Source organism: Leucopleurus acutus, assembly GCF_964270905.1.
Source record: "Leucopleurus acutus genome assembly, chromosome: 9".
Taxonomy (NCBI): Eukaryota; Metazoa; Chordata; class Mammalia; order Artiodactyla; family Delphinidae; genus Leucopleurus; species Leucopleurus acutus.
The window spans coordinates 71,823,588-71,840,481 of record NC_139144.1 but is presented as its reverse complement, the minus strand read 5'-3'; the positions used below and the strand labels follow the sequence as shown (position 1 = coordinate 71,840,481).

The window sequence follows — 16,894 nt, the reverse complement described above, 5'->3', positions numbered from 1 at the left end:
GATTGTCCTAGGAGTGCCATATGGGAGAGCCACTTTATGTGATTAGTCAGAAGGCTGGGAGGACCCTCCCACATCTGGCCTGGAGGCCTCCAAGACCCTAGGTAGGACCTTTCCTACAGGACAGCTGCTTCTGAGTGTTATGATGATAGGAGGAGGGGGTGGGAAGATAGGAGCATCCTATCCTGCTGCGAAGGGGACGGAGAAGCCATTAGGGTCTTCAGAACCCTACTGTGCCTCCCATATTATTTGCATCACTGGTAAAAAGTTTTCTACCAAGCTATGCTGTTGAAGTACACCCTTTATTATCAGAGGTTGTTTTGAGTGCATCAGAAGGTCAGTAGTGCAGCTGAGCAGGTTCACAGACATAAACTCCCTAAACACAGATATGTTCGTGGCTTTATTTTTTTTTTGTCTGGCTTCTTGCATTTTTAATTATTATTTTTGTATTTTATTGAAAATATTCATAATAAAATCCTTGGTTCACGTGACATGGGTAGGCTTGTTCTTTTTGTCTGTTTTGAGGTGTTCTGTTATTTTGAAAACAGCATAACATTGTGGTTAAGAGCTGAAACTTTGGAATCAGACCCTGGAAATTTATTTCCTGGTTCCAACCTTGACTGACCGTGCAACTTTGGCCAAATTACCCAATATCCCCAAGCTCCACCTTTCTCATTTGTAAAATGGGGATGCGAGGGGCTCCTACCTTATAGGGTGGTTGGGAGAATTAAATGAGAAAATCCATGTAAAGCATATATAAATACACCAGGACAGGGTATATTTTGACTTTCACTATTTTTCCCCAGAGGTATCTGGGGATACTCTTGCACACTCTTATTTCATTATCTTGGTCCTCTCAAATCCTTTGTAGAAGAAGGCAGGTTATAAATAATAAATAATTGTGATTTTTTGTTCTTTATTTCCAAAGAAAGAATTTGAGATTGTTGATTTATCATATGGTGAATTATAGTGGCTCACACAAGGAATTCAGGTGGACACTAAATTTCCCTGGCAGTGATATTTCCTCTGGGAGGACATGACACTATAACAGGAAGTCAAATGATGATTTTTCTCTGCTGGGAATAATGTCAACTCTCATTTCTTAATGTGTCTAGAAGTGTTCTGTGTGCTTATTCACTCTTTGCTGATGAAGAAGGCAGTATTCTCATTTGAAAACATATTATGTCACCATAGATATTTCCATTAGTATATGTTTACTGTAATAAAGACATAGGATATGCATGGCAGAGTTAAATGGCATGATCTAGAATCTGGAGGGGCCGTGAAGTTAATTTTGTGACTCTCACATCTGGTGGTAAGGTGCCATTGATTGAAATGTCTCTGGAGAATTTCATACATTTCACTACTGTGAAGTAAAAGATATTATAGGGAAGAGAGCAAAAGTTGCTTCCCAATAATTTATATTTTGCTGTACTTTTTCCTAAAAGGTTGTATTTGTTCAGTCTTTAAACACTAAGGAGGTACCAAATCGTTGGCTAGCAGCTGGGAATGTAAAGGTTAATTGTCATGGGCCTGTATTCTAGTTAGTCACAGTGTAATGGAAAGAAACACACATACCTCTTATGATTAGGGGGAAAAAAGTGTAAATGATGTAATGTAGGTATGCACATCTTATAATAGGACACTTCTTAAATTCACAAAAGCTAGTTCTGTTTTCTGATGAGGTCCCACTCTTTGACTTAGAGTAGAGAGTTGAAAATACCTTTGTGTGTGGCCACAAAAGTCTGTGAGAGAATTTTGGAAGATGTGCCGGAGTGAAATGTCATACACTCGTTTAGTCCCCCCGCCTCGAAGGCAACAGTTTGGCATTTTACAGACGTGTGTGAGCGTGTGGGTGGTATTTATTGTAATCTGAAGATTCTGAAATGTGTTGCTGTAGTTCTTTTTTTTTCTCTGAAACCATTTGCTGATTTAGTGGTTGCTGTATCACCAAAGCTGAAGGGAAATTGATTGAGTTTGTATACCAACAACTTTCACCAAATGAATAAAAAAGGTTTTATTTGATTGGCCATAAAAGGTTTTTTTTTTTCCTTTTAAAAGAAGTCTGGTTTTTAAAAAATTGCACATGACTTATTTCTCCATAGTACATATTCAGTCTATTTTTATCTCCCCTTTAAGGCATGCTTCAGCTGAGGGATATGGCTTAGTACATATTGGTATTCTTTCTGTAATAGGATATGATAATAATTCTTGCATAATCAGGATTCTGTCTAGACTAGTGAAATTAAAATAGTGACAGAGCAAAAGGAGTGTCTGAAATAGAATGCTTTAGGAAACATGATTTTACCAGAAGATTGATGAAATTTGTGAATATGGAATAGTATTTTAAATCAGTATTAAAGTTAAGGTCTCCATATGTAGAATGCCATGTTGACTTTTATATATTAATATTATTGTTATTTATCATTTTTGACTGACCTGTCAGAAGGTAAAGTGACATTTGTTTCAAATGTTTCCGTAGGGATAAAGAGAAGCGTCAAACATATAAAAAAGAGCACGCGGTCCCTCATCAGGAGGGGGAAAATAGTCACAGTGCTTGCGTTTGGGGCTAAAATACAATCACTAAACATTATATGTTAGTAGGTGACTGATGACGAAGAAGCAAAACCAAACACTGGTCTTAAACCTCCGGAGTTTTGACCAACTAAAGCCAAATACTTAAATCTTTCTGGAGGTTTGCATTTGTTTAGTAAAATAATTTATTTCTCAAGTCATTTTTCTAAGTATGTTTCATTGAAAAAACTACCAAGGAACAATGTCAAACCAGGGATGGCTTTGAAAACCTGCTAAATCAGGGTTTCTACTTCTTCCTTTCCTCTTACCCCAGGAAGGATGTGGGGTCCCTCTTGGGACCAAGTTTGACTGAGTCAGTGGAGTCGCGGAGGATGAATGACTTCTCCCTTATCTCAGTATTCTGTAAATATTTGCTCAATTATTCTATGAAGCAGAGAAAGAATTTATTCTATAGCATTCAAATGAAGGACGAACGTTTTGAATTATATGTGGCATAGAATTCCTACTCAGCCACACACCAGCTCTGCAATCTTTTTTTTATTATTATTTTTTATTTTTTTTATACAGCAGGTTCTTATTAGTCATAAGTTTCATACATATCAGTGTATACATGTCAATCCCAATCACTCAGTTCAGCACACCACACACACACACACACCCCGCCACTTCTCCCCCTTGGTGTCCATATGTTTGTTCTCTACATCTGTGTCTAAATTTCTGCCCTGCAAACCGGTTCATCTGTACCATTTTTCTAGGTTCCACATATGTGCGTTAATATACAATATTTGTTTTTCTCTTTCTGACTTACTTCACTCTGTATGACAGTCTCTAGATCCATCCACGTCTCAACAAATGACCCAATTTCGTTCCTTTTTATGGCTGAGTAATATTCCATTGTATACATGTACCACATCTTCTTTATCCATTCGTCTGTCGATGGGCATTTAGGTTGCTTCCATGACCTGGCTGTTGTAAACAGTGCTGCAATGAACATTGGGGCGCATGTGTCTTTTTGAATTATGGTTTTCTCTGGGTATATGCCCAGTAGTGGGATTGCTGGATCATATGGTAATTCAATTTTTAGTTTTTTAAGGAACCTCCATACTGTTCTCCATAGTGGCTGTATCAATTTACATTCCCACCAACAGTGCAAGAGGGTTCCCTTTTCTCCACACCCTCTCCAGCATTTGTTGTTTGTAGATTTTCTGATGATGGCCATTCTGACTGGTGTGAGGTGATACCCCATTGTAGTTTTGATTTGCATTTCTTAATAATTAGTGATGTTGAGAAATGTCTATTTAGGTCTTCTGCCCATTTTTGGATTGGGTTGTTTGTTTTTTTAATATTGAGCTTCATGAGCTGTTTATATATTTTGGAGATTAATCCTTTGTCCGTTGATTCATTTGCAAATATTTTCTCCCATTCTCAGGGTTGTCTTTTCGTCTGGTTTATGGTTTCCTTTACTGTGCAAAAGCTTTGAAGTTTCATTAGGTCCCACTTGTTTATTTTTATTTCCAGACCTCTAGGAGGTGGATCAAAAAAAGATCTTCCTGTGATTTATGTCAAAGAGTGTTCTTCCTAATGTTTTCCTCTAAGAGTTTTATAGTGTCCGGTCTTACATTTAGGTCTCTAATCCATTTTGAGTTTATTTTTGTATATGGTGTTAGGGAGTGTTCTAATTTCATTCTTTTACATGTAGCTGTCCAGTTTTCCCAACACCACTTATTGAAGAGACTGTCTTTTCTCCAACAGCTCTGTAATCTTGGGCAAAACTATTTACTATTTCTCAGTTTTCCCAACTATAAAATGGCATAATAATAGTACTGACTTCCTAAAGGCGTAGTGAGGATAAAAGGAATTAATCCATGTAAAGTCCTCAGCAGAGTGCCCATTCCCAAAAAAATACTGTTTTCTCAAAAAAACAGTATTACCTAATAATGACTATTTTAAAGTGTAATTCATTTATCCCAAGGTGAAGTTTTGCACATTTCCTTTTAGTACATATTAAATTTGAAATAATAGTAAATATTCTTCCATTCTGAATAGAGTTTGCAGTGCTTTGCCATGAATTATAGTAAATGACAATTGGATAAGATTGATTTAACTCTGCATCCGAGGTTGGATCTGTCGTTTCCAGCCTCCGCTTCAGAATTATTTCCTATGGGAACTTTATAGTCTTCATTTGAGAATCCTTGCAGCAATTTATATTCTCTTCATTCACATCTCATCAGCCACTGCTCTGTGGAACAAGACATAGTTAGTAAGTGTGGAAATGACCCCGTAGAAATGTGTATTGGTTGCCCTTTCTCATGTGAGAGATCAGGGATAGGCATAATATAAGAAAAGGACAGGGTGAGCCAGGTAGTTGAATCTGTTAAATATATCTATCTAGATTTAGATGGCAAAAGAGAATAAAAATGTTCCAAAACAACCATAAATTCAAATCCATATGCTTCCTTAGAGATCTGATTGTGGTCCTCATTTCTCCCCCTGTAGGGGAGAAGGGTGATTTTGGATGACAGAGCCATTATTTACGGCACGGACCAAGTGATAAATAAGCTTGGAGACTTGGAAGGGTCTGAACCTTACTAATGCCCTACCTTCCCTTTCCCTGCTTGATGCCTAGGCTGAAGCTACACTGACCAAGTCTATACCCTGTGCTAATTTCACATTTTGGGGATGTTGGCTGTGTGTTCTCTTTCTGAGGCAGCCAGCCATTTGATTCTATTGTGGGCATCAGGGTATTAAAATTCAGAAGCTTGTGGTAGCTGGTAGATTAATTTGGGGACGAGGGTGATATTCATTTTAGTTTTTTGAACATAGATAGTGTAACACATTATCTTGGGTATAAATGGTGTCCACAAGTATTTATTGACTTGAATTAGTGGCTGATCAACAGCATTATTTGTGTTTGCATTAAATCTAGGTGTCACTGTATTTTCAATGCAAGTTCTATAGACAGTGCGAGGTCTTCTGTTCCTTTGTGGACCAAAGAAAATTCAAGTTTCATTTCTTGGTCTCTCTTTTTGTGTTTTGGATTATAGGTTTATAAGAGCATAAAATATTAAGCCTTCTAATGAATGGTTACCACTCAGAATGGTGTCCTTGTATAATGTTTATTAAATACTATGACACAAAACATGAAAAATGAATCTTAGGTACAAATACACAAAACACATTGTCACATGTTTTCTTTTAGTGTACTTTTTTCTACTTTTTAAAATAATGATATCACTGATATAGAAGCTTATTCTTTTCAAAGTTAATTTTTTGCTTGCATATATATTTATGTTTTCTGCTTTTGCACTTGCCTCTTTGCCAGTTTTGTCCGAAGTGAAGCAAATGTTTATTGTCTTGGGTTCTCTCCTAAATTATATCAGCAGTTTTGATGTCAAATGAAAGACTTAATAGGTTTTGAGTTTAACTCTTAGGATGAAGAGCAGCTAGAAAAGTAATGAGTCCTTACATATTAAACAATTTTCAAAATATTAAACTTCTTTTCTCTTGTAGTGAGAGATTTTTCTTGAGGCTGAATAGAAATGGGCTTCCCAAAGCCCCAGATAAACCAGAACGACAGTGCTCTCTCTTTGTGGTAAGTGGATCTTGTTTTATCCAGGAGGCAGATTCTTCCTTAAGTACTTTATCTTATTTAAGAGAAATAAGTTACTGTGAGAGAACATAGTAGATTTGCTTAAACTTTGTAAATAACACATAAATTACAGTAGTGCCCCAAAATCTGAATACCAGCATTCACAGTCACACCTTTGTCCCTTAGTGTGCATTAGAGCCTGTCACACTATGGCCAAAGCCCAATGGTGATAGGGCTCAGTATGGCAGGTGGTATTTAGTATATTAATAAGTGTTTAAAGAATGAGTAAGTGAGAGACTGAAATAAGAATGGGCTTTCCTTTTAAGTCTTATTTGACATCATAGGCTTACAGTAAAGTTGATTGTAGTGATATTTTAGAACAGGATTTGAACTTTATGCTTCTGCTACAGAAATTCCATTAAGAATGTCTATGTTTATCTTTGTCTTTCTTCTGTTATTTGTGAAGATTATGTGCTACATATGCCTTTTAAATGCTTCTGCATAAATTATGAGTTCTAAAATGACCAGACTTTGTTTTTTGGTAGGATTTGGGTAGCAGTGAGCTAAGAAGGGACATCTACATCACCGTGCACATCATCCGAATTGGTAGGTATGATACTTGGTGTGACAGGAGCACGACAGGGAGAATTGCTGAGAGGTCTCTATGTAGTTGTGATTTATGTGATGTCTAGATCAGAAAGAAGTCAAGGCCACATTTGAATCCAGTAATTACAGAATTTGGGAATTGTTCCCTGGTCTCCCCAGACTTTCATATCACCATAAATAGATTTTGTTCTCTCTCCGTATAAGTCATTAGTTAGTTTGTTGTGTTTCATTTTGTTTTATTGGACTCTCTAAACATATTTGATTCAAGCACTTGGTATTTGTTTCTTTTTAATTCTAATTTCTGTTAACAGCATAAATTAAACTTCTAGGAGCTGGATTTCCTACAGGTTTATGAAACCAATTGGCATTTTCCAAAGTACAGAAGGCTGCAGAGCATTATTACAGAAAGTGCTATAAGAAAAGGGTTATGAAATACTGAAAACTTTGCATATATTTTTCACTTGTATAATTTCATCAGCTTATTAAAGGGTCTGAGAAGTCCTACAGGGAAATATAAAAATGCTTCTCTAATTTTGTTGACCCTAGCTTTCTCCAAATTTGATTTGACTGTGGAAACATTTATATGATGTAACATTTATTAACATCTTGCAGAACACACTTTGAGTGTTCTACAGTGAACTTGCACATCAGAGCCAAAATGTGGTCACTAGTTTTTACACATATAAGGCATCTAAAAGCAAGCATTTTATGGCAGAGGAACTATATGGTGTAGCCTACATCATTTTTCCATTACAGCTAACCAGCCGATACTGGAAATTGGTTCCCGCTTCCTCATTAACTGTGCTACATGACTTGCTGGGGATACTTCTGCAGGATCGTGATGTCTCACCATGCGGTCCTGCACAGTGATCTTTATTTTTATGGTTTTTTATTTTATGCACATGATAACCACATTGTGCATTGAGAGAGACTATAAAACATGTCGTTTCAACATAGATTTTCTAAGTATTTTTTCTCATAAAAATCTGTTCTGAAAACCCATTTCATTTTATCCTGTTTTTATATTTGAGGGACAATAGAAATAAATAAAAAAGTAAATGGTTTTTGGTTTTGTTTTAATTTCCTTTTTATAGATGGGTATGGGGTGGGGTGGAAATTGGAAAGAATCTTTCACAACGTTGGAAAAGTTGTAATGCGTGTTGCTGTGTATTTATGAGATAAAGCCTCTGTTCCCAGGATGGCAGGGGTGCAGTTTATGTAATTCTTTGTGTTTTTTAAAAATTTATTCAAATTTATAATAGCAATTGTTAATGTAAAATGTGGTTCTGGATATCTTCATGTAAACATTGCTAAAATTTGAATATAATCTTCTACAGCATTGAGAAAAAAAGTAAACCACTTTAACTTTCAGAACTTTTAAAAAGGTATCTGTAGGTTTTCGGTGGTAGAAATATACACACGGTAGAGTGACCACATGCCCTGCTTGCCCATGGCCTGGGCAACTCTGTCCTTCACTCCCAGGATAGAGCTGAGGAAACCACTTCACAGTATCACCCATCACAGGGCTGCCTTTCAAATACCTGGCATTTGATTTTGTATTTTTTACTGAGATTTTTATGATCATTAAGTCATCAGAATGAATGTTGAATTAGAAATTATCTACCCTCCTTCCCTGAGCTTTGGTCAAATTAATTCTTTATTGACATTACTACAAAGACTTGTCTGATGATTACTCCATAAGACTGAAGGTAAGAAACTCTAAGAAAGACTAAGACTTAGTCTGCTGCAGTGAAATTAAGGAGTGGGAGATTCTTGTCCATCAGGGACAGATACTTCTTAATTTTTCTAGAGTATTCCTTGTACTGTTTAATGGGAAAAGGGTATGCTGACCCTCACTGGCTGCAGAGAGCAGGAAGTAATAGCACCTGCCTCAGAATTTAAGCCCTGATCTTTGATTGGAAAGAAGGGGAGGAAACAAAGAGAAATAAATAGTTTCCCCACGCCAGATTCGTGAATAACTGTATGATTTCTACTCAGCAGTGATTAGTTCAACTTACATCAAACCAATGGCCATTCATAACTCTGAAGGACAGACTTGAACATTAATATTTACATCATTTACTTATCGGCTCAACAAACTTAGGAGGTCTTTCACCACCATTCATTTGTACCCACCACGCCTTTCAATAAATTTAGGAATGGCTATCCCTGTCTGAGCACGAATAGTCATTCCTGGCTTTCACCGTAAAAAAGCATCTCGGGGCTTCCCTGGTGGCGCAGTGGTTGAGAGTCCGCCTGCCGATGCAGGGGACACGGGTTCGTGCCCCGGTCCAGGAAGATCCCACATGCCACGGAGCGGCTGAGCCCGTGAGCCATGGCCGCTGAGCCTGCGCGTCGGAGCCTGTGCTCCACAACCGGACGAGCCACAACAGTGAGAGGCCCGCATACTGCGATTAAAAAAAAAAAAAAAAAGCATCTCTAACTTATTTTCTACCGCCAGGAACACCCATCCCTCTTTATCAGTATATGAGTAATTATTGGAGCTATCAGCATATTCATCCAACCAGTAGCCCTAGCTGTAGGCTAACAGCTAATATTACGGCCGGGCACCTACTAACTCATTTAATCGGAGGAGCAACGCTAGCCCTAATAATCGTTAGTTCTACTACAGTCTTCATTACATTTATTATTCTTATTTTGCTTACTATTCTTGAATTCACAGTAGTCAAGTTTACGTATTAACCCTATTAGTAAGCCTTTACCTACATGGTAATACCTAATGACCCACCAAAACCATGCATGTCACGTAGTAAACGCCAGCTCCTGACCCCAGAGGAGCCCTCTCGGCTCTTATAGTATCCGATCTAGCATATGAATCCATTTTAGCTCAACATTCATATTATCCTTAGGCCTGTTAACCAATATACTAATAATATATCAATGATGACAAGACATCATCCAAGAAAGTATGTTTCAAGGCTATCACACATCAATCGTCCAAAAGGGACTTCGATAGGGAAAAATCCATTATTTCAGAGGTCCTCTTTTTACTGGTATCTTCTGTGCTTTTTATCACCTTAAGTGGTATTCCAGCTTTTATTTTTAAGCATTTCTCTAAAGATGATATACTGCAGAGGCAATTCTCCTTTATTACTGAAGAATGAAAGCTAAATTGGATGTTGCCATTCCTTTTTTTTTTTTTTTTTTTTTTTCTATTTAACATTGGATTTGGGGAGTGCTAGAGTCATGCAGATGTGCTGTAGGAGAATTTCACTCAGATGGAAACAACTTACGGATCCGTTACCAAGCATCTGGAAACAGACTTACAGACTTTTTTCATTATTTTTCCTCACATTAACTTGCTATATTACAGCTCCAGTGTGCTTTTTGCTTTCAGTCTTCAAAATAACCCATTGGTAATTAAATGCAATGATAAATTAAAACAGTATCTCAAACACACATTTAAAAATGTCTAACAAGTTAAACAAGTTGAAACTGTGTCAGAGTAAAAAACATCCCTGGAGATTTCAGCCTGGGTACGGAGTCAGGAAAGAGCGTGCTGATTTGATCACCTATGCTTACTTGCTATACCTTCAGGGAATCTCAAACTGCTTCCTTTCAAAGGTGAAATATTTGAAAAGGTTTTTAAATATGGCAATTTTAAAAAGTAGAAAATGAGATAGGCACCACTACTGCCTTTTTTGATGTGAGCCTCCTGGGATGCCTTCATGAATGCTTGGGGGAAGGTACCCAGACATAGGCTCAGCTCCCATCTTCATGTTTTATAGATAACAGCTGATGGCCAGAGTTTACGCTGCGTGACCTTGGGCATGCTAGGTGGTTGGAGGGGAGAGTCCAGAGCTGAAGCAACATCTTCAGTTGTCCCAAAGCTGTGTCTTTTCCATCACCCAGTTACATTTTATATGGCCTACTTTATAGCTATATGTATCTCTATTTAAGGTGGATTAATCAACGGCTCCTTGGGCCATATGTGCTTTTTAATTGAACAGGTCGGATGGGGGCAGGAGAAAAAAAGAATGCCTGTAGTGTTCAGTACCGGCGACCTTTTGGCTGTGCGGTTCTTAGCATTGCTGACCTGCTGACAGGAGAGACAAAAGATGACCTCATCCTGAAAGTGTACATGTAAGAAGCTTGCACGGGCTGGGGGCTGGGGTGGGCGCAGAGGTACATGGGGACCCTACATGGCGAATCCTGCTTTTTGTGGGTAATGGAAGAGACAGGGATGGGTTGCGTTCATTCCTCAAAAACTCAATAATCTGTAGGTTCACTGCAAGTGAGCCCACACATCAACATTTGCCTGTCAGAGGAATTATGAAATCAAGAACCAGAAAATACAGACAGTTTATCAGTTGGGTGGACCATCTACTGCATAGAGTACTTCCCGTGAATTTAAAGCCTAACATGTCTTTACCCTCAGAGAGTTCATTTGTCCTTGGAAAATGGAAATGGTTTTTAATATAAATTAATTAGAATTAGGAAAAGGAAGTTCAGGTCAGGCGATTTCCCTCTTACTTCGTGTATTATTAGTTTGCTAGGGCTGCCCTAACAAAGCAGCGTAAACAGTGAGGCTTAAACCACAGGAATTCATTGTCTCACAGTAATGGAGGCCACAGATCCTGGATCAAGGTGTTGACTACATTGGTTCCTTCTGAGGGCTGTGAGGGGAGAATCTGTCCCCTGCCTCTCTCTCCTAGTTTCCGGTGACTTGTAGATGCGTCACCTGATCTCTGTCTTCATCATCTCATGGCTCTCTCCCTGCTTGTGCGTCTATTTCGGTGTCCAAGTTTCCCCTTTTTATAAGGACACAGTTATATGGGGTTAGGGCCCACCCTAACGACCTAATTTTAACTTTATTAACTGTGTGAAGACCCTATTTCCAAATAAGGTCCTCAGAATGTGGGTTAGGACTTACATCATCTTTTGAGGGTCAGTGGGAACAGACACAGTTCAGCTCAAACACTCACTTAATGTATTCCAAATCCTAAGTTTTTAAAAATGCACATGGTTTTGGATCACCCCACCCTGAGCACCTCCCCATAGGACTGAAAATTGAGAGCTGACACACAGTGACATCCTCAGAGCAGACCCATGGGGGACTGAAGGATGGGGGATCTGCTCTCCACATTCCCGATTTGAGGACCACACGGCTGACCTCCTCTGAGTGAGCTTGCTTTAGCTTTCTGTTCTGGCTGTTGAGTCGATGTATCCAATGTGTGCCAATAGTTTTTCCATATGTGGAGGGAACGCACGTGGCGCACTGCCTGTGGGACATATATTTCAAATTGCTTTTTGACCACAGCTGCAGGGTTTCATGGATTTATCCATCCTCTACCCAGTGCCCCTGGGACCCGTGCCACATATTTGCTAATTAGTTGACAAAGATTTGCTTACAGCCTGTGGTTTAGGACTGGAAACTCTCTTTATCTCTTTTAAGAGCAATAAAATCTGTGACCTTGATTTTAAACTTGAAAACTTCTAGTGAAACTAGTGGGTAGTAAAGCACGCTATTCTTTTTATCATATGGTCGGGCTTAAATCCATGATAATCCCCTTTCTAAACTCTACTGATGTTCATAAAACATAATTTAATTGCAATAATACTAATGATAATAGCCACCATTTACTTTGTGCTAACTACATGCAAGGAACTGTGTTAAGCACTTTGCATGTGTCATGTCACTTTATCCTCATGACAAACCCATGAAGCATTTGCTGTTGGCTCCGTTTCCACATAAGGGAAGAGAGAGGCTAAATAACACCCAAAGTCACCTGGCTAATCAGAACAGGAACCAGATGTGAAGTCAGGACTGTCTGACTCAGAACCTGAGCTCTCATGTTATGAGGTTGTATGTTTCCTGGTGTTATTTCACACCACTGTCTAGTGATGTGACAGTGATGCTGTTAGGTGGCATTGCTTTTCAAGAAAACTAAAATTCCTTACAAGCACAGTCTCAGTGTTTCTTAGAGTGATCTTTCCAGGTGTGGGTAGCAAGTGTTAGATTTATCTCGCTACTGGGAAAACTGAGGGACCCGAAGTTCCATGCATCCCCTTTGATTATGCAGCCAGCAAAGGAAGACACATAAATTCCAGTTCTGTGATAGACACTCACGCCCATAAAAATAGATTGTACTGCTCTTTGTGGTTGTTATTGTCTGTTTTTTCATAAGTATCAAATAAGGTTTGGGGTTGTTCTTGCTGCAAGAGAGATCCCTTAAAAATTCCAGTTCAGCAAATTACAAATCTGTTCCAGGAAGGATGCTAGGCAGTCAAAACAGTCATTGTAGATTAAGAAGAAACTATGAATATAGTGAAACATTTTAGGGAAGTGCCTGTTAGAAACAAATTGGAAGAAATTTCTATTTGTTAAGGTGACCGAATCCCTAGCCCATCTAGGACTCAAAACAGAGAACAGTAACAAATACCTCATTGGAGCCCGGAAGATATTTCAGTCACATACTTTAGGAGCTTTTATTTTATTAGGAGTTTTGTAGGTTAAAAGCATGACTTCTGAAGTTATAACTTATCTATCTAATAAGAAGCAAACCATCTTTCTCCCTTCCCAACTGAGTTGAACTAAGAAAACTGGGGACAGAATGTAGTACATGGCAATTTTGTATCTTACAACTGGACAGGTGGAATGGTTTCATTTCATCTTACTTTTCCAGCCTTCTAAGAGTCAGTGGTCTGTTTGGTATCCTACTGTTAACTGGTTCAAAAACAGCCTCCATCCTGTTCATCCTGGAAAAGCTGATAGTGATGAAATAAATAAATATGTAAACAAATTGTGAATTATTGGCTATAGACAAGGTTGTGAGGAAAAGGACTCTATACTCTGGAACATTTTGATTGATAGTGTATAGAACCTTTGGTATTCAGGACTCTTGGGAGGGAGCCTTTGTGGCTAATAAAAGATAGTAGTGAATTCACAAACACATCCAGATAAGAGAGGCTTTCCCTAGCCTAATTGGGGGAGGCCCAGCAGTAAGGAGATAGCAGACCCAGATATTTACGAACCATCAGGAGTTACCAGTCAGAGGGAGATCCATCCAGTCATTCATGCAGCTGGTATTTTTTAAGCACCCACAGTGTTCAAAGTACTCAGGGGAACACAGATATCTACCAGTCCTAGATTCAATCCTCAAGAACCTTCAGTGTCTCCTAGGTGAATGTACCATGGATACAAAGATAGCATGAGTCAGTGACTGACAAGAGCTGAAAGACCAAGATACAGATGGTTGTCAGAGTGAGAAGATGAAGAGATGCCTTTCGGCCTACAAGTGGAAAATCTGGAAGGGTTACCTTAATTACCCTTTGGTAAATCCTGCCAGCCTTTTGCCAGTGCCAGTTGTGTTAACCTCAATTGCATTTTGCTTGATTAGTTGCATTTTGATGCTAGCCAACTTGGTCATGATATAATAGGTGGAGACTCGCTAATGAGAATTAACATTTTTTGAGCATTTACTATATGCCAGGCATTATCCTAAGCCCAAGCTTGTTTAGTGTTCTAGTATTTTACCCCCATTTCACAGATGAACAAATCAAGGCACAGAGAGAGTAAAAAACTCCCCAAAGAACATAACTCAGTTAATAGTGAGGATTCGAATCCAGGAAGTCAGACTCTTAGTCAGTACTTCCTTCCAGTGTATGCATTGTTCTCTGAGACTGGGGGAATGGGGAGCTCTCATAATCTGAATTGTTCATCCCAGCCACTTCTGGCATGAAGTAGTTGGTCATGCATTACCGGAAATGGTCATTCCTGCTCATCTTGAGGCAACTATGCCAAAACTGACAGTCACTTGCAGTGGGTTGTTGAGGTCTACAAGGAGGTTTCAGGAAGTACATTATAGTGGTTATAACAAAAAGGGCAGGTGTGCTAGTAAGGTCATCTCATGCATCATCAAAACTTAACAGAGTGGTCATGTTTTCATAGGTGTAATACAGAGAGTGAGTGGTACCAAATCCATGAGAACATCATCAAGAAGTTGAATGCGCGTTATAATTTGACTGGCTCCAACGCAGGTGAGTAAATAGATCTGGCTGAGTCCCTACACTTTTCATTTCAGGTGCTTTCTTTTATTTGTCTGTGAAGAAGAAAACGATCAGCCCTTTGTTTTTTTCTCTACTCCCTAAAAATGCTCAGTCAGCATTCTGGTATGTCTCCTTTTTCTACGATAGGCTTGTAGCTGTAACTCTAAAAAATATATTCTGTTCTGGTTTGAATCAAGGTAGAGTATCTGCATTTGTTCTATAGTACCCTGTCTTGGGACCTCCAAGTTGTTACTGATTGCTAAAAACCAAAGGACAAATATGCCTGATTTCATGACTGCTGTGTGGAATGGGTTCGATAAACAGGAATTTTTGTCAGTAAGGTCCAGGGCAAACATGCTTCACTGCCTATAGCTGCAGTTTTATGTATAGAAAAATGTGTGCATGCCTGTCCAGCAGGAACTGAAATGTACTATAGCATTATAAGTTATATATAATACATTATGTGTCACATAGTCTTATACTAGTAATATACTATAGATTGTATTATATTATATAGCATATCTAGATTATATAGTATATAGAGTGATGTCTTAAAGTTTGATCAGTAGACAAAAATTTGGTGAATATCGTTTGCTCCCTATCCCACCTTCAAACCCATGTTGAAGCAAAATAAACTATGCAGTTGTGTGCTTTAATTACATAAAGAAACCTCAAATCAAATTAGCTGGTATTTGAACTGAATGCATTGCTTTTTGTGGCTGATTTTTAAAGTCCCCTGAATACAGATATTTGTGTGATAGTCCCACTTGCCTGGCAATTAGAAGAACCTGAATTTAAATTTAGACCACCTTTTTTTCAGACCTGTGCACATCTTGCCAGGCCAAAACAACCCACAAAGAAAAAGTAACTGCAGACAGAAACTTTGTGGTTCGGTCCCATGAGAGCCATAAGTATCCACAGCTCACACGTGGCAGCGCTTCAGGCCGCAGTGAATGGTGAGGTCAGTTTTTTCTTCCCTCTCCCAAGAGCTGGGGAGGTAACTTGGCTTTTCTTTGATTCACACGAAGTCCTACATCTACCACTAAATAAACAGAAGACTTGCACTTACTGTTGAAGGCAGAGGAGTCTCTGAAGGCCCAGGAGATTTTAGTAGTGACTATAACACGAAATAATACGAATACTTCAGAAACTGCTATGTACACTTGTCTTCACTTTTTCTGTGAAAGAATTAAAATAGTGCTTACTGTGTAGGGACCAAATGATTTATCTTAAATGTGCCTTCAATAAGACGGTAGGGCTGCTGCTTTTTAAAAACTTACCTTGTCAAATTCATTGGCAAACTTCTAGCCAAATCCGTTAGTTTTGTTCAGACCTTTTGGTGTTTCTTGATACCGTGAACTATATCATGAACTGTATTCTGTACCTGTGCTGTCCACTTTAATAGGCACCAGCCACCTGTGGCCATTGAGCGTTAGACAGGCTAGTACAGCACTGGGACTGAGGCGTGCAGTAATTGTAAATTACATACTCGATTTTGAAGACTCGATACATATAAAATGAATATAAAACATCCCTTTAATAATTTTTATGTTCGTTATATGTTCAGAGATAACATTGTGGATATATTGGTTTAAATAAAATATATTACGGAAGTTAATTTTGTTTCTTTCTACTTTTTAATATGGCTACTAGAAAATGTTTAATTTCATAGGTGGCTCATCTCATAGTTCAGTTATGCAGTGCTGCTCTAGACTTGATTTAAAGAATTTTCTTTTTGAGTTCTTTTGATGCCTCACAAACATTCATTATGCTTTGCTCCTTTCCTTCTGCCCACTAACTTTGGGTGGAGAAGTCTATAACCATTGTATATCTTTTTCTTTCTCCCCATGAGTCCCATTACTCTTAATTTGCTTGCATTTGCCTCCTATGTGAATAAATAAATATAAAACTAACCCTGACCTTCTGACTTTTCCCATATATTCCCTTCCCTCCTTACCATCATTGATTCAGTCTTGACTAAGCAGGGTGTGTTGGCCTCCTCCAATATACTTCTTTCCAAACTCCTTGTCAACTCCCAAGTCTTTCCTCTTTCCGATATGCCTTAAAATCCTTCTGTTATTGGGTCATTTGAATATATCATTGTCCAGACCGAGGTGATACCCAGTTGCCTCTTGAATCATGGTGAAGTACTCAATG

General features: G+C 38.5%; 1 protein-coding gene across 2 annotated transcripts in view; it reads left to right on the top strand.

Annotated features, from left to right (window-relative positions):
* Positions 1–16,894, top strand: part of DOCK4 (dedicator of cytokinesis 4) — a 481,996-nt gene that overhangs the window by 253,502 nt on the left and 211,600 nt on the right. For both annotated transcript variants that reach the window (XM_082846152.1, XM_082846151.1), the window contains exons 9-12: positions 6,043–6,124; positions 6,667–6,727; positions 10,699–10,831; positions 14,640–14,728. In XM_082846152.1, the coding sequence (XP_082702278.1) occupies positions 6,043–6,124; positions 6,667–6,727; positions 10,699–10,831; positions 14,640–14,728 (365 nt within the window). The remainder of the gene's footprint in view (positions 1–6,042; positions 6,125–6,666; positions 6,728–10,698; positions 10,832–14,639; positions 14,729–16,894) is intronic.